General features: G+C 30.6%; 3 protein-coding genes across 4 annotated transcripts; 1 reads left to right on the top strand and 2 right to left on the bottom strand.

Moving 5' to 3' along the window:
- Positions 1 to 981: 981 nt before the first annotated feature.
- LOC121225572 (laccase-17) lies at positions 982 to 7,786 on the bottom strand. 2 transcript variants are annotated; one of them, XM_041109927.1, is made up of 6 exons: positions 7,530 to 7,761; positions 7,302 to 7,453; positions 6,930 to 7,174; positions 6,709 to 6,837; positions 5,642 to 6,604; positions 982 to 1,382 (listed from the first exon to the last, which is right to left on the bottom strand). In XM_041109927.1, exons 1-6 carry the CDS (start codon positions 7,638 to 7,640, stop codon positions 1,252 to 1,254), a joined length of 1,731 nt encoding a protein of 576 aa, XP_040965861.1. In that variant the 5' UTR covers positions 7,641 to 7,761; the 3' UTR covers positions 982 to 1,251. The 2 variants fall into 2 exon arrangements, with proteins under 2 accessions (XP_040965861.1, XP_040965860.1); XM_041109926.1 differs by lacking the exon at positions 982 to 1,382 and adding an exon at positions 5,205 to 5,551 and having other exon boundaries at positions 7,530 to 7,786.
- Positions 1,465 to 3,524, bottom strand: LOC121225055 (laccase-17-like). Its single transcript, XM_041108825.1, has 4 exons — positions 3,508 to 3,524; positions 2,734 to 2,978; positions 2,513 to 2,641; positions 1,465 to 2,408 (listed from the first exon to the last, which is right to left on the bottom strand). The coding sequence occupies exons 1-4, from the start codon at positions 3,522 to 3,524 to the stop codon at positions 1,465 to 1,467; spliced, it is 1,335 nt and encodes a 444-aa protein (XP_040964759.1).
- A 10,155-nt stretch (positions 7,787 to 17,941) lies between the features above and the next one.
- LOC121203624 (cytochrome P450 CYP736A12) lies at positions 17,942 to 22,512 on the top strand. Its single transcript, XM_041109925.1, has 2 exons — positions 17,942 to 18,752; positions 21,409 to 22,512. The coding sequence occupies exons 1-2, from the start codon at positions 18,210 to 18,212 to the stop codon at positions 22,240 to 22,242; spliced, it is 1,377 nt and encodes a 458-aa protein (XP_040965859.1). The 5' UTR covers positions 17,942 to 18,209; the 3' UTR covers positions 22,243 to 22,512.
- The last annotated feature ends 5,216 nt before the right edge of the window (positions 22,513 to 27,728 follow it).

The raw sequence follows: 27,728 nt of genomic DNA, 5'->3' as shown, positions 1-27,728 counted from the left end.
AAGCCAATGACTATTTGCGTTTTGCACTGACGAGAATAGTCCACTATGCACTGAGCAATGTATAACAAAAAACTCAATTTCTACAAAAAATTTCTGCAGTAATACTTTATAGAATAATCTAATAATATTAGAAAATGAAGGAAGAAAAGAAATAATATTAGAATTTGTTGATATGATTTCCAAATGAAATCTCATTCCTATTTATAGGAATTTTCATGTCTCTTCATAGAGACATCTTTCAATATATGTCTTTATGAATAAATAAATAATAATAATAATTATTCATTTAATTTTGTAACTATTCAAATAATATTTTTTGAATAGTTATAATTCTTTTTAAAAAATCAAATAATATAACTTTTGACCAATGACCAAAAGTTTTATCTTTTGATTAATTACACCCATTCATTTATAGTTATTGGGATACTATAAATATTTGAAAATGTTCCAACAATATTATAGTGTGCAAATGAACCTCGAGATGTTTACTTGAATAATTATGACTATTTGTTAATAATAAAGTGGTATAATTTTTGAATTTCAGAGACATAACTAATTTACTTGCAACTTTTGTTACAACTATTGAAACACTATATATATTTTGAAAATGTTACGACACTTGAAAAATGCTGCAATTATTCATGGATTAAAATAAGTTAGACTTAAATTATTATATTGTGAGATTTAACAGTGGAATTCAAGTAAGGCTACGCTGAGATAGATTAATTTTGAACTTCGTTACAACTTCCTATGCTCAGAATTCTTGCAAAGCTTGGAAAAAGTGTTAACAACTTCAGCTAAGTTGAATGCTTTACTAAACAGTATTAAATTTTAATGTAATCAATATATGAGATTACTTGGAAACCTGTAAAAATGCATGGACAAATTCTATAATAAAGTGGGTTTTTTATGAGACCACAGCATATTATTGTTATTAACGAAGATTCTAAAAGATGATTAAGGTTGAGCTGATCAGTCAGGGAAATGGTATTTTAATGAAAATAATGCAATAAATTTAGTATGGAGGAGTTGCAAATTGTACAGATATGCTTCTGAGGCTTGTTACAAAATAAATTGCTTGCTTACTGTCCTAACTTCGCAAGAATCAAGAAAACAAATTTGGACCATTGATAGGCCAATGCCAAAAAAATAAAATAAAAAAGTCAACAAATCAAAATGGCTGAAATTTAAAAAAAAAAAAAGGTTCAGGCAGGTTTTCGGCCAAAATGAACACAAGAAGTGTCATATCGATCAACATTTAGGAAGATCTGCTGGTGGAGGCAACAATTTCTGAGTAGGAAGTTCACCATCCAAGACAATCCAAGCCATCTTCAAGCCCCAGCTGGTGTGCACTTCTAGATGGCAATGCATGAACCATACCCCTGCAAACATGTGATTCTTGTTGTCAATCGTCATCATCAACTCAAAGCAAGCATTTGATGAATCTAATTGGTGTTTAACATGTCACTTACCTGGATTGTCAGCTAGAAAACGAATTGCAACCCAACCTCCTGACGGGTCAATCAGATTGAACTTTGCAGGGTCCTTATTTGGATCAAAGTTGCCAAAACCTTGGCCGACGATGAAGAAATTGAAGCCATGTAGATGAAGAGGGTGGCTTTCGGCTCCAAGAATGCTCGTGTCCTGCATAACTAGCTCCACGGAAGTGTTAAAAGGAAGCACTACTACCTTTGTTCCGTTGCTTACCGTAGTATTGTTAGGTGGTGAGCCTGTATAGTTAAATGGAGTTATAGGAGTGCTAGGAAAATCAGGGGTGTAAACTCCGTTAGATTGGCCGAAGAAATGAGCCTGGAGTAATGCTGAAGTTGGCATTGCAAACGATACATTATTCACTGAAGCTGAGAACTTGGTTCCATTAGGTCCTTGGCAGGTTTGGTTATGCTGGCATGGGCTGGTTCCGAGACCAACAGTGAAGAAAAAATGCTTATCAACCTTCTGAGGCACATTGGCAGGATATTGTGCACTGGCCAAGCTACGGAGTTTACTCCCGAATTTTGTAGCAAAGGAAGTGTCGTTCAAAGCAGGTAGAATTGGTTTAAACAAGGGCAACATTATGCTTGAATGAAGGCTATTGGGTGGTGACTCGTATTCTAAAATACCGGCAACAGTTGAATTATCGAATGTTCCTTGGCCTGTCACATATGGTCTAGCCGTCATGAAAAAAGTGGCATTTGGATAGCTTGGTTTGGTCTTAAGGATCACATTTGTGGTCTGACCAGGGGTGATGAGAAGAGTTTCAGTCTTGAATGGTTTAACATAAACGGCATCAACATCAACAACAGTTAGTGTGTGATTTGCTATGCTGAAGAAGAGCTCGTCATTGAGTGCCGCATTGACTAAACGCAGAAGGTAAGTTTTGCCAGGCTTCACCTTCAGCTTGAATGTATCTGTCAAAGTTGTCAGTCCACAAGTGAATCCCATAGCTCTATAATGTATGTGTGCATGTGTGTGTATGTCTAAAGCTTAAGACAAAATTTTAGCTATTTATTACCTTTGGCTGAGCAGTTATAAAGTGGTCCGGGGAGACCATTGATGGTATAAGCATCAGAGACATTTGGACCCCCACCAGTCTGGAGTGCCTGGCTAATTACAGCCTCAGGATCTGAATTGAACCACTCTCCTGCAATTTTATCATAAAGGGGTTCATGTCAATTTGAGTTATCAAAATAAATGTAGAATCTTAATGGATCGGTTCATTGATGATTTCGTTACCGAAGACAATGGGAACTTCCTTGTAAGGCTTAGCAAAAGGGTAAGGTATGCCACGCTTGTGAAGAATGATAATGGGACCATAAAGAGTGGCTCTTAGCCATGATATATGGGCATGCCAGAAGAGAGTCCCTCTTTGGCCTATAATGGTGAAGTTGTAAACGTAGCTTTGGCCAGTTAGTATGGGACACTGAGTCACATATGCTGGCCCATCCGCCCAACCGCTTCGAAGCTGTCGAATGCCATGCCTGTCTCAAAAAGACATCACCATATATAGCATGTAACTTTAGACCTTCCCTCATTAAGCATAGATCATTTATTCAACATGTAAATGTAATATCTGCATGATGTCATTTTCGATGTAAACTTCAATACCACTGGATAGAAATATTGTTAGGCACATGGTCGTATATCATTAGCCCCAAACATGACACTGACGTTTACCTACCATGTATTAGTTGTAAAGCAAATTTCAGAGTTCACATCAAGCAGTCATTTCAGAGTTAGATCTCATGCAATATCCTTTTCAATTTTAATGAAGAAACAGGTCATGGTGGAATAAGGAGGAAGCCCCCATGGAAGCGACTGTTCTTCAAGCAAGAGCAGACTAATAGCTACAAAAATTAAACTTCTTTCTTAAGGGATATATATAGAAACTGAAGATTAGCTTGAGTCAAATATACAAACTGCTTAATTGTGTCAATTACTGAATTAGACTTTTACATGCCAACCACTCTCTCTTTCTCCCACAAAAAGGCAAAGATTAAACATACCCACCCCAACGTATTCCCCATGGCTATATCCAGAAACAATATTTTTCCACCCATTTACCAAAAGTGAAAAAAAATTGTCCCATCAAATAAAATTATAAATATTATTTTAATTTATTATTTCTTCTAATTACAAATGAATTACTATTTACATAAGATTAATATACTAATGACATATATCTATCAATTTTGACTTAAATTTGAAAATTTGACTCGATCAACTGGACTTTATCATGAGAAGTCAACAACTTGAGCCCATCCAACTTGAATTCGAAATAATCAAAACAAATAACTTGAAGTGATCCGAACTTAAATTAAGTACAATATTTTTGAAAAGTTAATAAAAATAATAATATTATTTTTGTTTTAGTTATAACTTTTAAATGTAATTATCATTCTCTATTAAAATATACAATTTTGGCTTATATTATATAATCTTGATGGAAAATTCCAAAAATAATAAATACTTAATAAAAATATATTTTATCTATTTATTCTAAAGTACAATTAATAAGTGAAGAAAAATCATTGAAATACAATGCAAAATTACAAAAAAGATTGATATGTATCAAAATCTAAAAATAAAAAAAAACCTTTTGATTTTGATTTAATTTGACTTAATTTTTTTTCTAATTTATTTAAAAATCCTAAAAGACCTGTCGATTGAGTCTTAGCTCGATTGACATAGATATTGTGCTAGTGCAGGAAAACGTGGGTTTAAGTGCGCTGAAAGTTATTATTCTCTTATTTAAAGGTTGGGGAGAAGCGTGCTAAGACTCTCAACTGAATTGCTTAAAGTGATTAGATATGAAAATTTTATTATCTTTTAGTGATTAAAATGTTATTTTTTAGAGATAAATATCATATTTATTTAATAGAGTTTTGGAGTAATTGAAAGACTGATTTATGAAGACTTTTAAATGATAAATGCTCAAGATTGAATGTTGCATAATGATTTAAATTTACTCATTCAGTAATTGTAATATCTCGTAGCTCAGACCCAACGACCGAATTGATTATGGGTGTTATAAGGATAATGTTAACACATATCTTCTTGGATTGCATGTCTTAGTAAATAAGGATTATAAGTGAGAGAAACAAATAAAATTGTGAGATCGGATAGAGGTGGAAGCTCGTGGATTTGCTAATTTTCTTTGAGAGAAAAGTCTTATAGCTCAAAACACCTTGCCTAACTCACTAAAAATCCTACGTTAATTTGGAATTACAATAACAATTTTCTATATTTAAAAATTGTAACTTTCTATCTTCAGAATTTTCATTCTTTCTGTATTTGCATGTTTGTGTATACTCACAGCTTCCAGCACACCTCACCACGAAGTTCAAATTTTCAATATTGACCTTTCATGATAAGATACAGCCGACATTAAAGTCCTTGCAATGTGAATTTTTCATGCAAAGTTAAGAGAGAGTTATACAACTTCAGTCAAGTTGAAAGCTTTAATGAACACTAACAAATTCTATAGTAAAGTGGGTCTTTATATGAGACTAGATCCTATTATTATTAACGAAGCTTCTGAGAGATGGTTATAGTTAACTAGCTAAGTTGGTATGATTCAGGTTGAGCTGATTAATAAGGGCAATGGTATTTTAATGAAAAAAAAAAGCAATAAATTTACTGTGAAAGAGTTGAAAATTGTAGATATGCTTCGTAGGCTAAGATTGAATTAACAAAAGGATTGCCGGTATGTTATTGTGATTTCTTTGTATTGACAATTGCAGATCTTATTTCAAAATAAATTGCTCGCTTACTGGTTTAAGTCCTCGAGAATCAAGAAAACAAATTTGGACCATTGATAGGCCAATGCCAAAAAGAAAAAAAATAGTCACTAAATCAAAATGGTAGAAATTAAAGCAAAAAGTTGAGGCAGCTTTTTGGTCAAAATAAAAGTGTCATATCGATCAACATTTAGGAAGATCTGCTGGTGGAGGCAACAATTTCTGAGTAGGAAGTTCACCATCCAAGACAATCCAAGCCATCTTCAAGCCCCAGCTGGTCTGCACTTCTAGATGGCAATGCATGAACCATACCCCTGCATGCATGTGGTTCTTGTTGTCAGTGGTCATCATCAACTCAAAGCAAGCATTTGATGAATCTAATTGGTGTTTAACATGTCACTTACCTGGATTGTCAGCTAGAAAACGAATTGCAACCCAACCTCCTGATGGCACACCAACAGTGTTCCTTTCAACGGGGTCAATCAGATTGAACTTTGCAGGGTCCTTATTTGGATCAAAGTTGCCAAAACCTTGGCCGACGATGAAGAAATTGAAGCCATGTAGATGAAGCGGGTGGCTTTCGGCTCCAAGAATGCTCGTGTCCTGCATAACTAGCTCCACGGAAGTGTTAAAAGGAAGCACTACTACCTTTGTTCCGTTGCTTACCATAGTATTGTTAGGTGGTGAGCCTGTATAGTTAAATGGAGTTAAAGGAGTGCTAGGAAAATCAGGGGTGTAAACTCCGTTAGATTGACCGAAGAAATGAGCCTGGAGTAATGCTGAAGTCGGCATTGCAAACGATACATTATTCACTGAAGCTGCGAACTTGGTTCCATTAGGTCCTTGGCAGGTTTGGTTATGCTGGCATGGGCTAGTTCCGAGACCAACAGTGAAGAAAAAATGCTTATCAACCTTCTGAGGCACATTGGCAGGATATTGTGCACTGGCCAAGCTACGGAGTTTATTCCCGAATTTTGTAGCAAAGGAAGTGTCATTCAAAGCAGGTAGAATTGGTTTAAACAAGGGCAACATTATGCTCGAATGAAGGCTATTGGGTGGTGACTCGTATGCTAAAATACCGGCAACAGTTGAATTATCGAATGTTCCTTGGCCTGTCACATATGGTCTAGCAGTCATGAAGAAAGTGGCATTTGGATAGCTTGGTTTAGTCTTAAGGATCACATTTGTGGTTTGACCAGGGGTGATGAGAAGTGTTTCAGTCTTAAATGGTTTAACATAAACGGCATCAACATCAACAACAGTTAGTGTGTGATTTGCCATGCTGAAGAAGAGCTCATCATTGAGTGCCGCATTGACTAAACGAAGAAGGTAAGTTTTGCCAGGCTTCACCTTCAGCTTGAATGTATCTGTCAAAGTTGTCAGTCCACAAGTGAATCCCATAGCTCTATAATGTATGTGTGCATGTGTGTGTACGTCTAAAGCTTAAGACAAAATTTTAGCTATTTGTTACCTTTGGCTGAGCAGTTATAAAGTGGTCCAGGGAGACCATTGATGGTATAAGCATCAGAGACATTTGGACCCCCACCAGTCTGTAGTGCCTGGCTAATAACAGCCTCAGGATCTGCATTGAACCACTCTCCTGCAATTTTATCATAAAAGGGTTCATGTCAATTTGAGTTAGCAAAATAAATGTAGAATCTTAATGGATCGGTTCATTGATGATTTCGTTACCGAAGACAATGGGAACTTCCTTGTAGGGCTTAGAAAAAGGGTAAGGTATGCCACGCTTGGGAAGAATGATAATGGGACCATAAAGAGTGGCTCTTAGCCATGATATATGGGCATGCCAGAAGAGAGTCCCTCTTTGGCCTATAATGGTGAAGTTGTAAACGTAGCTTTGGCCAGTTTGTATGGGACACTGAGTCACATATGCTGGCCCATCCGCCCAACCGCTTCGAAGCTGTCGAATGCCATGCCTGTTTCGAAAAGACATCACCATATATAGCATGTAACTTTAGACCTTCCCACGTTAAGCATAGATCATTTATTCAGCATGTAAATTTAATATCTGCATAATGTCATTTTCAAAGTAATCTTCAATACCAGTGGATAGAAACATTGTTAGGCACATGATTGACCACTTTTATGAGAAGCTGATCTCCCTCCCTTGCTACAATGCGAGGCCCTGGAAATTGTCCATTCACCGAAACAATGCTCCTTGTATGGCACAAACGTGTCACATTATGCAACTTGACCTACAAAATGGGTAAGGTACACCAAGTCACAATCAAACAGATATTTGGTTGATAATCCAATCAAATTAATACATACATCAAACTTGTAGTGCCTGGTGATCCCAAATACAGGGTCAACAAGTAGACAGAAAGTGAAAAATGAGAAGAAAACCAGAAATGCTGGTGATGAAAGAAGAAAAACTCCCATTTCTTTTTTCGTGGTCTGGTTTCTCTTCCGTTTGAGTGAACTTATGAACTACTCCTTGAGTATGTATTTATTGAAGAATACAAAAGAGTGTATATATAGTGAAAGGCAAAGGGGTGTTTGGTGTGTACTTTTTTTTTTAATTAGATGATGGAAACTATCTCAGTTTAATATATATATATAAAGAAACCCATAGCTTCATTTTAGACTTCAGTATGATGCAGACCCAGTTGTTAGAGCAACTTTAGAGTGGTGTCAAAGATAAGTCAAAGCTTGATATTTAAACAAAGAAATCTATACTACATGAATGCTATTCTATGTCCCATAATGGACGTGATTCTGAGCTTATTTCTATGTTAATAGTACAAAACCCACATTATCTTCATGGGTGAAACTTGGAACCAACGAAGCAATTCTGTAACATTTGATAGTATCATATATCATTAGCCCCAAACATGACACTGACATTTACCTACCATATATTAGTAGTAAAGCAAATTTCAGAGTTTACATCAAGCAGTCATTTCAGAGTTAGATCTCATGCTATATCCTTGTAAAGTTTAATGAAGAAACAGGTCATGGAGGAACAAGGAGGAAACCCCCATGGAAGCAACAGTTCTACAAGCAAAAACAGACTAACAGCTACAAAAATTAAGCTTCTCTTTAAAGGGAATATATATAAACTCAAGATTGGCTTGATTCAAATATTGGGAATGTGATATCAAACTGTTTAATTGTGTCAAATTCTGAATTGGACTTTTAGATGCCAACCACTTTCTTTCTCCCCCCCCCCCTCCAAAAAAAAGGCAAAGATTAAAGCGAGATCATGCAAGCTTCAAGATTCAAATATTTTTTTAAAATATTTATTTTATTTTATTTTATTTTAATATTTTATATTTTATATTTTTTTGAAAGTTTTTATATAGTCATCTTAGCATTATTTTAATATTTAAATTAGAGAAGTATTATATATTTAGTATAAGTTTATTTTTTTAATGTGTTCTAAATTACATAATATAAAGTATTAGAAACCTAAAAACGCATGAGTTACATGTGTTTCCACTCCTATTTATAGGAATTAATGAGTTACGTTTCAATTATAATTATTGAAACATTATAAGTATTTTGAATATATTTCAACAATCTCCCCCCATTTTTGAAATATTTTAGATTTTGATAATTTGGGGAATCAGTTGCATAAGTGAAAGTGTTATACAATTGAACATTTACTCAGTGAAGACATGTTAAAGTTAATCGAAATTTCATAGTAGATTATGTTTTGAACCAACTATTCCATTTAATTAACCGAACACATCTCACACAATGATTACAACACTAGTCAATGCAGAGTATTCATGGACATTATTATGGTCATGTGTTTGTAGCCTCTTTTCATGAGTGTTATTAAGGTCAAGCCCTTAAGCTCTTAGAAGTGGCCACGCTTCACACTCACATAGGCAGATCCTAAGAGTGTTCCCATAATTATAACACTCTAACACATTTATATTATGAGTCTACTAAGAGTATATTACTCATCCTTCCCCTTACCATTACCAGTATCAGTATCTAGCACTTTTTTCTTAGCACAATATACTATTTATTATTTTATAGTTTTAGCAGTCGCATGCTGATGATGTATTTTGAATCGATCAAAATTTGACATTATATCAAGTGCAGAGCCGAGTTTCCGTTATAGGCAACTCAAATATTATGTGCTTGTACCTTATCCCTAAATTTCAATATTTCCACTTTATCTAAGAATTGAGAGCATTAAATTTGTTCAAGTAAGGAACTTTCCTTAGGGTGCTATTTGATAGTAAAACCTTTTGTGTTGTGGTTTTACTTGCTGAGTTCACAAGGGTGAACTTAATGGTGATAGTATTGATCTTCAAGGTGCAAATGTGAGGAAAATTGTCACGGGATGTGTGATAGGTTAGAATCACTTATTATAATTGTTGAAGAGAGTTGATATTTCTCACTGAACTAAGCTCCAAAGATGTAGAAAAATCGAACTACGCGTGCGTTTTGTTTGTTTACTATTTACAATTTGGTGCCAAAGAAGTGCCTACTACCCTGTCGCTCCTTCCAAGCACCTATCTTATATTGCAGCAATGGTTTTAAATCTTCAATTGATATAAGAGTCTACCACATAAAGTAGATAGTGGAGATCCTAAACGTTGCTAGAATCAAGTTGTGAAAAATGTTTTGCTAAGTATTGGATTATATAAAGTATTTTTAGTACAATTAGATATTATCAAACCAAAATTTCATTATTCAACTATTAGCATATATCAGTATGAAATATTCTAACCAATGTTTTTAGAACCAAACTAGTGGTTGAACCGATCAAGCTACCGGTTCGTCGATTTGACTAGTTCAACCGTCCGTCCAGATCAATCAAATAAAACAATAAAAAATATTTTTAAAATAATAAAAAATCTAGATTCCTAGGTCAACTGATCTAATGGCTTTCTCCAGACCTATACTATTGTAATTTCAGTCTAACTGATTCAACCGGTTGATTCGATTCAATTCAAGTTTTTATGATTTTTTTATAATTTTTATATGTTTATATTGAGTTTAATAATTTTAAATATTTTTTTTATATTTTTATGATTTTTATAAGTTTTTAAGATTTTTTATACATTATTATAAAATTTATATTTTAAATGTGTTTTATTAATTTTATAAATTTTATTATATTTATTATATTCTATAATATTTTTAAGCTTTTTTTAATAACTTTTTAAAAATTTATAAGTTTATATAATTTTAATATTTTTATGAGCAAAAATTAAATTAAATTAGAAATTATCACGTGTCACCGTCTAATTAGTCCGTTAATTTATTTTACTGGTCAAATGGTCAACTATGGATTCCATTTACGGAGGGATTTAATTCATAATTTTAGTTCACAATAAGAGATGACTTTCGTGCAAATTTAATATAGTGGCGTAATCAATTTTTTCACATTTTTTTGCCTTTTTTGTATATAAGCTTTTTTTAAACGTTTTTTAAGTTAAATGGTGAGACACTCAAGCTTTGGTATTGGACTTCTGATGCGATAGATAGTACAATTATTACATATATTTTTAAATAAGGATTATATGTAGAAAAAGCTTTTAAGAAAATGTAAAAAAAAATTAAACTCTTCTATTAAATTCGCAATCAATTGAGTTTTTGCTGTTAATAAAAATTATCAATTAAGCTCCTCAATTAATGGAATTCGTTGCTGACCTCGTTGACCATTAAATTAAATTGACGAACCAATCAGATTGTGACATGTGACAGATTCTGGATTAATCTAATATTTTTATACTAAAAATCATAAAAAATTATAAAAACATTGAAACTTATAAAAAAACAGAAAAAAAATTTTAAACAAACTAATAAATATTAAAATTATAAAAAATAATAACTCATAAATATTATAAAAATATAAAAAATATCTAATAAATATATAAAATTAATAAAAACACATTTAAAATTTTATAAAAACATATACAAATTCTTAATAACTTATAAAAAATCATTAGAAATCATTAAAAACTATTGAAAATTAAAAAATATTAAAAAAATTATTGGAATCGATACAAATTTATAAAAATTATAAAAAAATCATAAAAACTTATAAGTATTGTAAAAAGTTATAAAAATCTAATAAATTATTAAAATTATACAATTAAAAATATATTTAAAATTGTATAAAAACTTATAAAATTTCATAAAAACATATAAATAATATAATAAATTCTAAAAAATTATAAGATATTATCGAATTTACTAAAAAGTTTATAAAAATCATAAAAGCATTAAAAATAAAAATAAAAAAGTCATTTAAACCCCTACAATCATAATGAGCACATGACATCACACCAACCATCGGATAATGAAAATAGTCATCAGATCGTTAGGGTCATTTTCATGTTAAATAAAATGTTCTCAATATTTCAAAACTAAGACGATAATTATGGGATCCACTCCTTTATATTGATAAATTATTGTTTTTAATTTTAAAAACTTTTATCTCTAATTTTTTAAGTACAGTACGGTAGTTTGGATATTGAAAGTTGATTTTTTTTTTTTGCTAAGTATTGTATGATATAAAGTATTTTTGGTGTAGTTAGATACTATCAAACCAAAATTTCATTATCCAATCATTAGCATATCTTAGGGCCCCTTTGGATGGACGGTGCATTTACCTACGGTTAGTGTAAAAACAACTATCGCAATGAGATTATATATTGTAGCAATACTATAGCGTGACACTAAAAGAAAGCTAAACGCACTGCATTGGAGGTAAACGCCCATCCAAAGGGGCCATTAGTATGAATACTCTAACCAAAGTTTTCAGAATGGGACTACTAGATGAACCAGTTAGTCCACTTGTTTTTCGGTTTGACTAGTTCAATCAATCCGTCCATTTCGATTAAATAAAACATTAAAAAGTAAAAAAAATTTAAAAAGTAAAAACAATTCAAACGTCAAGTTTTCAAGTCAATGGGTGTAATGGCTTTCTCCGAACTAGTACCCTTGTCGATTTTGTTTAACCAGTCCAACCTACTAATTCGATTCAATTCAAGTTTTATGATTATTTTTATAATTTTATAAGTTTATAAGTTTATATCAATTTTGATATTTTGATATTTTGATATTTTTTTATGATTTTTAATATTTTTTAATGAACTTTTTATAAGTTTTTTAAGAATTTTTATACGTTTTTATAAGATTCTAAATATGTTTTGTTAATATTATAATTTTTTATAATTTATTAGAATTAATTTGATTTTTATAATATTTATTATTTTTTATAATTTTTATAACTTTCTATCAATTTAATTATGTTTTTTATATTTTTAATAATTTCTTTTATTTTATGAGAAAATATCATATTAAATCATAAATTGTCATATGTCGTCGTTTGATTCGTTTATCAATTTATTTTTTACAGTCAACCTAGTCAACCATAAATTTTGTTAACGAAGGGGTTTAATGGATTATTTTAACTAATGACAAAAGCTTAATTAATTTCTTTTGTTGATAATAATGGACTAGATATTTTATTAGAAGACAAAAAATAACAAAAAAATACTGGCCCAAAAAAGAATTAATTAAATTTTTGTATTTTCTAAAGGGTTTTTTTACGAGTTTTTTCGTTTAAAAAGAACATTTTTAATTTTGGAATTGGACTTCTTTTACTTTTGCTCGTTTTGATGGCCAAATTTCGGAAGCCACATTAAAACCGTTGAAAACATTTACTTGTTGAAAATAATTAGGTTTCAGTTGTTTTTACGAAAACTTTAAAATTTAAATACCAAGTAATTTAGAATTTGAAAAATATTTATCCAAATTTAAATACCAAGTATTTGAAAAGTATTATTTTTATATCGAAGTCTCATCTTAAATCATTAAATTAAGAATTTGTAATAGTTTTAATTATTTATTAAAATTAATTTTGGTAAAAAAACTTCGGCAGCGGACTTTTGAAAATATTTAAAAAAATCACAAAGCTTATTTAAAATCAATTAAAAATCATAAATAATTTATATTTCCTTATTCATACTCCTACAACAATTGTTTTAAAAATATGATATGACTTTTACTAAGGTTTGAAGCAAATTTGCACCAAATGGGAATTAATGAAAAAGAAGGGATTCAAACTCATATCATCAATGATGCCTCCATTATTACTCAATCACTACACTTGATACTTATATATTGACAAATGTGGCAAGATTATCTAAAAAAAATCAGGCGTGACTACACTCAGTTCATTAATCAAATTTTTACTAACCCAATTTTTGAGATGTGACATGACGGATTTATCAGATAATAACATGTGATAGTTTTTTATTTAATTTAATATTTTCTCATAAAAACTATTAAAAATCATTAAATTTATAAAATTTATAAAATTATTAAATAATAAAAATATTAAAACTAATAGAAACTTATAAATATTATAAAAAAACTTAAATATTATAATAATATTTAAAAAATCTAATAAATTATAAAAAAATATAAAAATGAATAAAACATATTTAAAATTTTATAAAAACATATAAAATTCTTAAAAAATTATAAAAAGATCATTAAAAATAAGAAAAAATCATTAACAGTTTAAAAAAATTGAAATTAATTTAAATTTATAATAATTATAAAAAATCATAAAAAAACTTATAAATATTATAAAAAATTTATAAAATTATAAAAATAATCAAATATGTTTTGATTTTTTTATAAACTTATAAAAATTTATAAATAATATAAAAAATTATTAAAAAAAGCTAAAAATATATAAAAGTAGTCATTTAAACTCCTAGAATAACTTATGATATCATATCAATCCTTGGATCATAGAAATAGTGATCAAATTATTAAAATTATTTTAATGTTAAATAAAATAGGCTTTTTTATAAAATTAAACCAAAAGATTTAATTAATTATGTAAATGACTCATTTTTTATTAAACACGTAAATGACCTAAAATCTACAGTGAAAGTTGGTGGTGCCAAACTTGTTGGCACCACTAACATGCCACGTCAGCAACTAGGATAAAAAAATTATTTTTTGTGGAGCCATGTAAAATGGCGCCACCTGTATAAATATCAAGAAAATACTATAATTTCTAAAAAAAATGGGGGTTTAAATTTTTTTTGTGGAGCCAGATAAATTGGTGCCACCAGTTACCAAAGCTGCCTACATCATCCCTTTTTGCAATGTGATTTTTTTTAATTTTTAAAATTTTAAATATATTAAAAAAATCTTTTTTATCTTTACCTATTAAAAATATATTAAAATTTTAAAATTGGTTATACTTAACATTTTTTTAATATGTTTAAAATTTTAATACATTTAAATATATTAAAATTTTAAAATTGGTTATACTTAACCTTTTTTAATATATTTAAAATTTTAAAATTTTTTAATTTTTTAAAATTTTTAAATATATTAAAAAATCATTTTTTTTCTTTACCTATTACAAAATATATTTTAAAAAATATATTGAATATATTACAATTTTAAAATTGGTTATACTTAAATTTTTTAATATTAAGATTTTAAATATATTAAAAAAATCTTTTTTTATCTTTACCTATTAAAAATATATATTAAGTATATTAAAATTTTAAAATTAGTTATACTTAACATTTTTAATATATTTAAATTTTTAAAAAATTTTAAAAAAATCACACCGCAAAAAGGATGATGCAGGCAGTTTTGAAAACTGATGGTGCCAATTTATTTGGCTCCACCAGAAAAGGAAATTTTTTTTAAACTCCCCATTTTTTCAAAAATTGTAGTATTTCACTGGTATTTATATAGATTGTGTCATTCTACATGGCTCTACTAAAAAATTAATTTTTTATCCCGGTTGCTGACATAATATGTTAGTGGCATCAGACTCTTTGGCTCCACCAACTTTCATTGTAAATTTTAAGTTACTTACATATTTAATCAAAAAATGAATTATTTACGTAATTAATTAAAATTTTTTAGTTAATTTTATAAAAAAGCCAATAAAGTATTTTCGATATTTCAAAAATATAATGATAATTTGAGGCATCCCGTACTGGCTCGTGAATCGTGTGGGTCTTGAGTAGACCTGTCCATGGGCCGGGCTGGGCTGACGGCCTGCCCGAAATATGGGAGGGTTCGGGTAAAAATATAGGCCCGAAATATGGGTTTGGGTAAAAAAACGAGGCCCGTTTAAAAAACGGGCCGGGCCTCAGGCACCACTTTTTTGGCCCGGGCTCGGCCCGGCCCAAATATAATAAATATATTTTTTATTTTTTAATTTTAAAATACTTTTAAAATATTTTTTTATTTTTTATTTTTAAAACAATTTTTTAATGTTTATTAAAAATAGGCCGGGCCGGGCTCGGGCTTATGATATTTTTCCGGGCCGGGCCTGGACAAAATTTCATGCCATATTTCAAGCCGGGCCGGGCCTAAGCCTAGGAGGCAGGCCAAAAATTTTTCTGGACTCGGGCTAAACCCGGCCCGGCCTATGGACAGGTCTAGTCTTGAGGATTTAATATCTAATTTGGTTGGTTGGAGTCTTTATCGAAAAGTCAGAGTTACCGACGGTGGAAGCAACAGGGAAATCATTATCAACTAAACTTTGTCACACTTTTATGATAATTATTAATAATAATTTTATAAATATATTTATGTCGCTAACATTTTTTTTTCTTTTTGGTGTAGAAAACAGACAAAAATACCAAAAGATTTACATAGGAATACTAGGGGTTAAAATACCCCTTCTGTCGTCTTCTAAAATTTTTTGAATCTCCAAATACCAACGATAAATAAGTCTAACTCTTCTTTATTTACAAAAGTCATTTTAATTAATGTATCTATTACTTGATAATTCTTTATAGGAGTGTATCGCATGAATCACTTGTTTTCATAAGATAAAATAAGAGTAAACTATCTAAAATTGTCCACAGTTCAATAACAAAGACATAACACTTCCCAATTTCATCTCGAATCACACCTGCAGCAGATAATCCGATGTTTGTTTGAACCGCACCATTCGTATTGAGATAAAAACACATACTTGGGACTGACGGCGCACAAAGAGATTTAGATCCCATTTTCGACACAGCTCCATGTGCTGAGATAAATTGATTAGCTCAGCTGTATAAAATCTTAATAATCACATTTAGATTCATTGAAATATCTTAAAAAATAAAAAAAAAAGCCCCAGCTGGGTCTCTCGTGTTAATATCGCTAACAATTTTTAACCCAATAGTAAGGATGAGTATACGGGTTTTTCCAACAAATTTTGTTTATAAACTTCTTTTAAAAAAAATTCTTCAGCAAGGATGAGTATAGGGGTTTTTCAATAATTGACCTAAATAAACTGTTTATGTATGAAAATGTCCCGAGTGCAATATCTTGTACTAAAATGACATGTTTCTACAATGCAACGAACAGATAATTATTTTACCATCTCCTTTTTTTCTTTTTACTTATTTATCTTTTCGTTTGACCATGTTGGCTTTTGTTGGAGATCAACCGGATTAAGCAACGAACAAATAAAATAACAAGGAAATTGAAATGATCGAATGCAAATATTTTACGTGAAAAAACTCTTCCGAAGAGGATAAAAAACCATGAGTAAAGATAATTTTACTAAAACGGTAAAAATGAAGAGTACAAAAGATGGGGATAAAACTAAATCCTGAAACTCAAAATAAGAACCTTCAAAACGTAAACACAAAATTCTCTGAAAGCTTATAAAAGTTAATACATAAATGTGTAATGGGTTATTTTTTTAAGGTGGAAAAGGACATATTTACAACTAAATTCATAGGTCAAATAATATTAAAATAACATACACTAATCAGAATTTTAAGTTTTAATTGAGAGAAGAAAAGCCGAAAAATACGAGGTATAACTCCACAACTTCTTATTTATTTTACAATTAATTAATTTTGTTACTGTTATTATTAATTGTTATATTTTCCATGTCTATATTGTTCTTGCTCAAGCTGTCTTGTCTTCTTCTCTTCCTCTTTTCTTTTCACCTATCCCGGCAACTAGAGCACGCCGGCAAAAAATAAATTCGAAAACCACACTGGCAAAGAGAATGTCGACACTAAAAAAGCAAAAAATCATTTTTTTAAATTTAAACCAGTGTTGGCAACGAGAACATCCACACCTATTAAAATATTTTTCTAAAATCCTGGAATGTCCATATTTTTTAAGTGTATTGGAAAAAAAATACATATCAGTGCCAATGAACACAAGAAATTTATATTTTTTATAGACCAGGCAATCATTAAAGGATGATGGATGGCCGACACCAACATGTATTGTAAAAAAAATCATTTTCATATAAGATTTTACACCTAAATCATTTTCATAAATAATCAATTTATCATTTTCGTAAATAATCAATTTATTTGGGTCAATTATAAAAAAATCATAAGTATAAATATTAAGCTGTCATTTGAATGCCAAATCAATATATTAATAATCCACTTTCATAATCTTAAAAATATATTTCTATATATTTTTTAAATAGATTAAGCATCAATCTCAATCAATATATAAGTTAACGCAGTCGATTAAGTCTATAGCTTGACTAGTATGTGTATTATTGTCAATGTAAAAGTATGTGAGTTTGAGTGCACTGAAATATATTATCCTCTTATTTATAAATCAGAGAAGAGCTATAGATAATTTTATACATTGTGTCAAAAAATATATAAATTAAGGCATAAATCTAATGTAAAATCCTACTTATTACTTCTTTCCCCACATGTGGTTCATGTTTTTTTTTTCTTTTGATTGAGAAAAATATGGTTTATATTTGGCTATTTATTTGTAATTACAGCATTACTTGTCGGCCAAGTTGTGAACTCATATTTAAGGTGGCGTTATTAATTGTCAATCGGCTGCCTCTACTTTCCCATCCCAAATGTATTATTCAACGTTAGCCATACTCTTGGTACTCCTTTTACCTCTTTGTTCCTCTATCTACTTCTTCCGCCCACGAAACCACCACAAAAATGGCCGGAAACCTCCACTCGGCCTCTTCCCATTATTGGTAACCTCCATATGCTAGGGAACCTTCCTCACCAAACCCTTCACCATCTTGGCAAAAAACATGGACCCATAATGTCAATAAAGCTAGGCTATGTACCGACCATTGTGGTATCATCACCTGAAGCCGCTGAACAGTTCCTCAAGGTCCATGACCTTGTTTTTGCTTCCAGGCCTAACCTCCAATCTACCGAGTACATGACCTACAGTGGCAAGGGCTTGGCTTTTGCCCGCTACGGTTCCTATTGGCGAACTGTGCGGAAATTGTGCACTTTGCACTTCCTTAGTGCTTCAAAAATTGTATGTTTTGCCCCAGTTAGGAAGGAAGAGGTGGTGTCATTGGTTGAATCGGTGAGGAAGGCAGTGACGGCGGGTGAGACGGTGGACCTTAGCCGGAAGTTAGGTAAGGTTATTGAAGTAATGATGTGCAAAGTGCTTTTCGGGCAGTCCATGGATGATAAATTCCAATTCAAACCGCTAGTTGACGAGACCATGCTCTTGGCTGGGGTTTTCAATCTATCAGATTATCTACCTTTTCTTGCCCCACTTGACCTTCAGGTAAATATCCTTTTCTTTTTCTCATTTTATCCTATTTTTATATGATTTTCCTTTTCACAATTTATTTTGTTATTACTTGCTCCATCTTGGGTTTTTTTTTATCAAAATAATATAAAAAATTAGGAAAATTGTATCAGATGTAGATTTTTTATCAAAATAATATAAAAAATTTAATTAATTACAAACAATGAGAAAATTTATTTATGAAAATAAGTTGTTTGTTACAGTACAAACCGGTGTCATCTGACACATCGGCAACGTTACAACTTTTTCGACCAATCATCAGCCAATAATTATGTTTTTTCTTTAAAAAATTATTGGTGCCATCACTGTTTCTGGCGGAAATATTGTATATCTTTTTAAAATATTCGTATTTTCACAGATATACATGATGAGAGAAAAATAAAATATATATATATTTTTTAAGTGGATGTTGCGAATGTATCAAGCCGCACCCTTCTAGGTTAGAAAAAAAAAGTTTATCATGAAAACATGAGCTGAAGTTAAAAAAAGTTCATAAAAAAAGCCTATCACCAATAATATTTAACCGAACCAAAAAAAAGTGATCAAACTCAGAATTGGTGACTTAACCAGTTCAACCATCAGTCCAATTTTAAAGAAAAAAATAAAAAATATATACAAGAGAAAATAACATTTTTTGCTTTTTTTGACATGTCAATTTTTAATTATTATGTCATCTATATCCATTTCCAATAGTAGAATGACAAATTAGATTTTTCATCTTAATTTTTAGCTTTTTTTCTTCTAAAAAAATTCAAATCCAATTGAAAATGCTAAAAATCAGGAAGAAAAATCTTATTTGTCATTCTCTTATTAGAAAGGGATATGAATGATGTGGAATCACAACTTCATACAATTAACAATCTTAAACTAACATATATATCAATTTGGGAAAAAAAGCAGTCTACAGAGGCGAATCTTCTCAAATGGAAAATTGTTATTTAGGTCCTTTAGGAATTTTTAAAACTTTAATTTAGTAAAGGTAAAATTACACTTTGGCCCCTAAAATTATAAAAAAATTTAATTTAATCCTTTAAAAATTATAAATATATAGACTATTAAAAATTAAAATTTCATTTCTGGCTCCACCCCTGGTAGTTTAGGTATCACTTGTAACTAAAAAAATGTTTAGGTGCCAAACTGGAAAAAATGTATAGTTTAGATACCAATTTATGGGTTAAGCTTATTTTTAAATAGATTTAACAGTTTGACTAACGATTTACTTAACAGAGGTACCAACTTGAAGAAAAAAAGTAGTTTAGGTATCACATGTGACTAAAAAAAGTTTAGATACCAAGATGAGAAAATCAGTATAATTTAAACACTAATTTATGAGTTAAACCTTATATAATTGATTAGGGACTATAAATAGTGTGTTAGGAAAGATCTACGAAATAACTTTTTTAATAAAATGACATTATGTTTAAAAAGTGAAAGGTTATTAAAAGAGTAAATAATATTTATAAAAACTTATTTTTATAATTAGATAATTAAAAAAAACAATCAAGTTATGACTTACAAATTGGGAGTGACATAAAATACATTTTAAATAAAATAATTATAAATTTAATAAATATTACTCCATCGAGCTTCAAGTTTTAAAAATATTCACAAATTACTCGCATCTAGAACTTCAAGGTTCAACCTTTAAAAACAAAAGTTCAAGCTTCAAAAATATTAAGTCTCTTCACCCTTCAACCTATAAGTGTTCATGGGTTGGTATTAAGTATAATAATATATTTTATGTTTGTTTAAGTTTGATCTGACTCAGAATATAAACTTAAAATTTTATTCAAATTCACTCAAATTTACAAAAAAATTTAACCCAAGCCCATTTTAGGCTCGTCCATATTATTTTTAATTTTCTAAAATATTTATATTATATTATTTTAATATTTAATAATTTTATATATTTTTATTTATTGAAATTTTTTATATAATCATATTAACATTATTTTATTGTTTACATTAGAGTAGTACTATATATTTACTATAGGTTTGTTTTTTAATGTGTTCTAAATTACATAATATAAAGTATTATAAACTTTAAAACGGATTGAACCAGGCTTAAACCTTGAATGCTCAAGCTCGAGTCCAACCCATATTTTTAATGGGCTTAATTTTTTTGCCCTAGCTCATTTTCGAACCTAACATTTTTGCCTAAACCGTTCTAAATTTCAGACAAACCTTCGAGTCTAGATAAATAACCTAATCTATGAACAAGTCCACTTCAACTCCTTTTAAAAAAAATTCAATTTCATGCTTTTAGTTGTTTTGCATCACGCTAGTTCTTATGATTTTTCAAATTATTTGTTGCACTTTATTCGTTGAAAATCGTTTCAATTGAATAAATTATTTAAAAATTATAAAAAGAAAAAAAAGAAAACCTATTCAACTGTGGGTTTAATCGATTGGTCTAGCTATAAAGAAGTATTTTAAGAGTTTAATTATGTTTGAATAATTTGATTTTATAGGTTTTTAAAAGATTAAAATACTTCTTTAGAAATTATCTGGTTCGAATTAAAAAAAATTAAAATACTTGATTCACCAAATAAATCTAGTATTTTCACAAAGACTTGACAGTAATGAAGAATAAAATAATTTATTACAGATTCCATCTATCGTTTCATTGCAGGGATATAGAAGAAGGCTTAAGAGGACAAGCAATGGGCTTCACGCAATTTTTGACAAAATGGTTGATGAACATCAACAAGGGACTTACGCCAAGGAACAAAAACCTTACACAGATTTCTTTCATGTACTGGTTTCATTGTTGGATACACCCATGAACCCTAACGATGAAGAGCAGCAGTACATCATTGGTAGAGAAAACATCAAGGCCATAATGGTGGACATGGTGGCAGCTTCATTTGACACCACAACTACAGCCATTGAGTGGACACTTGTAGAGCTTCTAAGGCATCCTTCAGTCATGGTTGCTCTCCAACATGAACTAGAAAGAATTGTTGGAAGGCATAGAATGGTAGAAGAGTCGGATCTACCGAAGCTTGCTTACTTAGATATGGTCATCAAAGAGAGTTTAAGGTTGCATCCAGTGGCGCCCTTACTAATTCCACGTGAGTCGACAGAAGATATCACCATTGATGGATATTTCATTCCAAAGAAGTCGCGAATTTTAGTGAATGTTTGGTCCATCGGGCGAGACCACAAAGTATGGTCAAACAATGCTGAAGAGTTCTTTCCAGAAAGGTTCAAGGATAGCAACATAGACCTTCGAGGACATGATTTCCAACTCATCCCTTTCGGGAGTGGCCGTAGAGGATGTCCTGGAATGCAGTTAGGGTTGACCACCATGCGTCTAATTATAGCTCAATTAGTTCATTGCTTTGATTGGGAGTTGCCTGATGGGATGCTGCCTAATGAACTCGATGTGACTGAGAAGTTTGGGCTCTCGTTGCCAAGGGCTAATCATTTACTTGCAAACCCAACTTATCGTTTAGTTGGTTAAAGTGTGATAACTAAGGGTACGTTAAGATGCATATCAATTATCAAAAAAATTGTTTTAAGGTGAGTTCCTCAGCTAAAGGTTCTCATTTGGGCTTGATTATGGGTTGTTTTGTTGCCCTTTCATCAACTTAGGGTTAGTTTTCTATTTGTTGTTGCTGTTAAAAAGTGTTTTTTTAAAATACTTTTAGAATTTATGTGTTAAGCATTATTTATGGTCATAAAAGGTATTTTTGAAAAGCAAGAGGAAATAAAACGAAAGTAGTTTTGAAAAGTTTAGTAGAAAAGTACTATGAAAAAGTGTGATTTGTTAATTTTTAGTGTTCTCTATTGCTGGCAAAAAAATACGCTTGATGGTTTAAAATTTCTTTTTAAATATGATAGTCAAAAGTAAAAAATTAGTTAAGTTATATGATATTTAAATAATTAATATTATGATACATTAAATATAAATTATTTGTAAAATTTATAAAAATATTTTAATAATCTAATATAATAATAAATTATATTCAAATAATTTAATATAATGATATATAAAATATAAATAGCTAACATAAATAAAGATATTTTGATATTTTTCACTTCCAAATATAAAAGCCAAAAACCAAAAGTTCTTTAATCCTACCTTTTGCATTTGAGTGGAAAAACATTTTTTGGTTGCACTTTTAACTCCAAAAGTCGAGTGTTTTTCATAACTTCTGTGGTGGAAAAACACTACTTTTGGTTTAAAAGTGTTTTCCCTTCAATGGAAAACACACCCTTAAGCTTTACAAGTATAACAATAATACAAATCCATAACTGGTTGAAATTATAAATTCAACTAGGTTATATATATTTGAATTAAAATTCTTTAGTGGATTGTTCTATTCAACAATGTAAAATAACATTTGCAATTACAACTGAATGTAATTCAGATGGATAATCAAGTCCAAACGAAGTTCATCATTCTTATTAAATGTAATGGTCTTTATCTAAATTCAAAGGTTGACTCGAGTAAGCGATGTTACAATTAAATGACTTATAAACTTTCATTAAATGACTATTAAACTTTCATTAGCTAACCCAACGTTATCAAGGTCCCATTCAACATTTTAAGCCATTACCCAAGTCCTATTATGAAGCAATTACGTATAGAAATTATCCAGAATCGAGTCAAGGCATAAAAACATATTGTTAAGCATTTCAGGCTAAAAGTCTCGAGACTTGTACCTTAAATCTTGAGACGTGAGTCTTGAGACTTGGTTGTTTACTATAGCAATTTAGCTATTGACTTTGCAAGTTTTGAGACTTGGATGCAGGGACTAAAAATTAATCAAGTTTAAAAACATTTCAAATCATTTTCAAACATCTTCATTTTAGTGATATGAACTTCATTGATGGACTAGATTGGATCGTGGATGCTAGATTAGATTGAATCTGTAACAGCCCAATTTTCAGTAGTGTCAGAACAGTGATTTGAGATCACTAAATTCGATGAAGAAGTTAGAAATATTTTTGAATTAGTGAATTTTGTGATTTAAATGAAATTATTAGGTAAATTGGGTCGAAAACGAGGTATCGAGACCTCGATATTATAAACTGAGCCGTAAATATTTTTATAAATATTTACGGAGTGTCAATAGGATAATATTAAAGTTTCTTTAAGAAATTTTAATGTTTCGATAGTTAATTATGAAAAAGGATTAAATTGCAATAGGGATAAAAGTTTAATTATAGATTAAAGAAAAGTTAAAAGGACCAAATAGGCAATTATGCCTTTTTCTAAAGTTGAGGCGGCATAAGTATAAAAATCTGAGATTTTTATGTGTTAAAAAAATATTATTATATTATAGTAATGATTATGTTTTTATATTATATTATCATTAATATATTATATTATATTATATATATACATAAAACAAAAGAAAGAATAGAAAAAAGAAAGAAAAGAAACAGAATAGAAGAGACGAAACAGAGAAAGAAACAGAGAGCAAAACGGGCAGAGAAGGAAGGAAAGAAAGAAAGAAAGAAAGAAAGAAAAAGAAAAAGGGAAATTTAAGGTTTTAAGGTTCCAAGCTCAATTGGTAAGTCAAATTAAGTCTTTTTCTTATAATTTTTGAGTTTTTGGAATCCTAGAGATAAATACTACTTGATTTATGTTGATATTTTGAAAGTTAGTAGATTGTTAGACATGAGTTATGTTGAATTAATTGATGAACTAGAGGTTAAAATGATTGAATTTTAAGTTAGAAGTTAGTAAAAGATTGATTTGTAAAATAAAATATAAGTTTTGAATTGATAGGGATTAAATTGAAAGAATCCCGAAATTAGGGATTTATGGGGAAATTGAAGAATTAAACTGAGTTTATAGTAAGAATTAAGAGAGAATATAGAGTTAGAATGCAAAAATAAAATTAGTATTGATAAGGGATTAAATTAGAATTTGATGTTGCCATAGAAGGGAAAAATGTTCAGAATGTTATAAAACATAAGAATAAGAGATGAAGTTTAATTTCCGAGCCTTGGGGCAAAAATGTAATTATGTAAAAGTTTAGGGGCAAAATTGTAATTTTGAAAAAGTTAGAGTCGAGGGCTATTTTGATGAATGTGATTATTAAATAAGTTAAATTTACTATTTTAGATCAAGAAGTACGAAACTCGAGGTTAGACAAAGGGAAGAATAAAGTTGAAGACTAAGTTGGTAAATTTGGCTATAATTGGTACCGAGGTAAGTTTACAGTAAATAAATGCAATATTCTTTTATTTTACATTATTATTGTCAATTTCCAGCATTTATATATTTATGTTATGAAAATATTTAAAGTCGAATTTAAGGTGAAGTGACAGAGGAAAAGTGTTAGAAAGCCCCGGTTGAACCCTAGGAATGTTAGGATATTAGGGTTGACAGGACAGAACAGAAATGAGCCATGTAAGTCCATATTAGAAATATGGCTTTGGAGACAGGATTGAGCCATGTAAGTCCATATTATATATGGCATTGGAGACAGGAATAATTCATGTAAGTCCATGTCAAAGACATGGCATTGGCAGGGTATTGATAGACAAGAATGACCCTAGTATCCTTAGTATTCCGAGTGGTTCAACGGGTCAGAATACGAGTTAAATTACAGTGAATTAACATCATAGGAAAAGTAGATTATATTTATGAAAACGGAAAGGTCAGGTAAGAAAGAAGGTAAGGGAATAAAGAAGAAGATAGAAATTGAGAAGTAAAGAAATTTATGATGTTAGATGATATTATGCATAATTATCCATTATGTTGAATGTTGTGATTTATTTGCTTGTAAGCTTACTAAGCCTAGTGCTTAATCTCTTTATTTTCTTCTTCTTATAGTACTTATCTAGCCACTCGGGGATCGAAGGAAACGTCGGAGGCCGATCACACTATCAAAGAAATAACTCGGTATAAATAGACGTTTTGTTTTGTGTATGGCATGTATAGGGATTTAGTTATTTTGTATGTTTGTAGTGATGATTTTGCTAATGAGTGATGTGTAAGTATTTGATGATGTATGGTTATTAAAATGATTAAGGATGAAGGTGTTTGTTGTTATGAAAGATTAGGTGATAAATTATGCATGGATATCATGAAAGGATAAAATTTTGCAAAGAAACAGAATTCAGGCAGCACAGTGACGTGAATTTGAAAAATCACCCAAGATAGTATAAAATGAATTAGAGGGTGAATGATATATGGAATTAAATCTTGTTGAGTCTATTTTCATGGAAAAATAACGGTGTAGAAAAAGGAAATTTATATTTTAAGATATGTGAATTTTAGTAAGATAGGGTCAGAACTGTTTTTGGAGTCCCCTATTCTGAGTTTAGAAAATAATTACAAATTGTAAAAAAATGGTTATGAGTTGAAATTTACATGCTTAGATTCCTTAATGAGTCTATTTTCTGTAGAAACAAGTAAGAACTTCATATGAAAATCCTACAGTGAGAAAACTTATTTTAGTGACTAGAGGTCAGGGCAGTCAGGTGGTGAAACATGGGAGACTTTAACTAATAAACTGTACTAATTTGCTGAACCAAAAATTCTAAAAATTTTATGGTGAGTATATATATGAGTCTAGTTTCAGGGAAAATTTACGGAATTAAATTTCGAGTTCTGTAGCTCAAGTTATAATTAATTTAGTAACTGCTGCGCGATTGGACAGATTTGCTGCGAATAATGAAATAAATTTTCAAACCTAGTTTTTATGCTCCGAATTGGTAAGATAAGCTAAGTAATGCCTCGTGCTCGACTCCGGAAACGGTCTCGGGTAAGGGGTGTTACAGAATCTCTGCATTCTTAGTTGCAAAGAGTCCATGTTTACTTTGCTTGTTATTATTATGTTGTATCTAGCTTATCTTATTGACGTTTTAGTGCAATTATAATATATCTTGTAACACCCCCATACTTGACCCGGACATTGGACCAAAGCACTGAGATGTTATGTACGTACAGGTACTAAATTATACAGATCATACAGACCCTACGGAAGACCTACATTTGACCCAAAAGACGTTCACGGCCTCAAGAAAACTTTCAGAATTTTGATCCACACGCCCTTATGGATACACACGACCTGAGTGTCTGGCCCATGTGACCTACACGGCCTAGCACACACCCGTATGGCCCTCTTAGTGACTTACACAACTTGTCACACGGTCTCACACATAGCCGTGTGATCCCAAACAATGAGTTACACGACCTGGACACACGCCCGTGTCCCTAGCCCGCGTGACCCTAAACAGTGCCTCACACAATCTACCACATGGCCTAACCCACGACCGTGTGGCGTCAAAGGCCATGTTTTTCGACGTTCGTAAATTGCTGAAATTCAGGTTTTTGGTACCCACTTGATATGGTTTTGACTTAGAAGCAACAGAGGCAATCCTAGAACCTAAAAAACAACACTACAATGGCTAAATCAAACAAATAAACCAGAACAAAACGCTTGAACTAACATCCAAAGCGAAGTACATCGAAGGACTTTGACACCAAATCTTAAACGAAGTTAAACGCTTACCTTTGCTCGTAAACTGAAACACACAACTCAAATCGTTGAGGAAAAGTGTTACTCTTAAGATCATCGCCTAACAAACTTGTGCAAATAAGAAATCTACTCCATACAAAAAAATATAACTTCGTTCATCAAAACTCATACATAGAAAAACTTGACAAAGAACACTTACACAATTTGACTAGAGAATTACAACACAACAGAACTTCGAATATCATGTACGAAAGGATTCGAACAGTAAACTAAGGGTGGGAGAAGATCCCAACCAATAAGAAAAGAAAAGGAAACAGTAGAGAAAAAAGTGGAAGGAAAACAAAAAAAAAACGTAAAAAGGATGGGAAGTTTTTCTTTGAAAGAGAATTAATTTCAAAAAATAGAAACTAACTCGCAAAGCAGGATAATAAAAATAACTTCTCATTGCTTTCACATGAACTCACACACAGGACCACTTTATTAGGAGAAAAAGTTAGAAATCAAA

This window comes from Gossypium hirsutum, chromosome D13 (genome assembly GCF_007990345.1).
Source record: "Gossypium hirsutum isolate 1008001.06 chromosome D13, Gossypium_hirsutum_v2.1, whole genome shotgun sequence".
Taxonomy (NCBI): Eukaryota; Viridiplantae; Streptophyta; class Magnoliopsida; order Malvales; family Malvaceae; genus Gossypium; species Gossypium hirsutum.
Note: the sequence above shows the minus strand (reverse complement) of the source record. Positions and strands in the feature narration are given on the sequence as shown.

What these genes read in the sequence shown, in the direction of transcription:
- LOC121225572 (XM_041109926.1), bottom strand. Translation starts at nt 7,640, where the DNA reads ATGGGAGTTTTTCTTCTTTCATCACCAGCATTTCTGGTTTTCTTCTCA. An exon ending in CCAGGCACTACAAGTTTGAT is followed by an intron (nt 7,454 to 7,529) that starts GTATGTATTAAT and finishes CCCATTTTGTAG; the next exon opens with GTCAAGTTGCATAATGTGAC. An exon ending in AACAATGTTTCTATCCACTG is followed by an intron (nt 7,175 to 7,301) that starts GTATTGAAGATT and finishes TTTTCGAAACAG; the next exon opens with GCATGGCATTCGACAGCTTC.
- LOC121203624 (XM_041109925.1), top strand. Translation starts at nt 18,210, where the DNA reads ATGCTAGGGAACCTTCCTCACCAAACCCTTCACCATCTTGGCAAAAAA. An exon ending in TTGCCCCACTTGACCTTCAG is followed by an intron (nt 18,753 to 21,408) that starts GTAAATATCCTT and finishes GTTTCATTGCAG; the next exon opens with GGATATAGAAGAAGGCTTAA.
- LOC121225055 (XM_041108825.1), bottom strand. An exon ending in GGAAGTTCCCATTGTCTTCG is followed by an intron (nt 2,642 to 2,733) that starts GTAACGAAATCA and finishes ATAAAATTGCAG; the next exon opens with GAGAGTGGTTCAATTCAGAT. An exon ending in TTATAACTGCTCAGCCAAAG is followed by an intron (nt 2,409 to 2,512) that starts GTAATAAATAGC and finishes CAACTTTGACAG; the next exon opens with ATACATTCAAGCTGAAGGTG.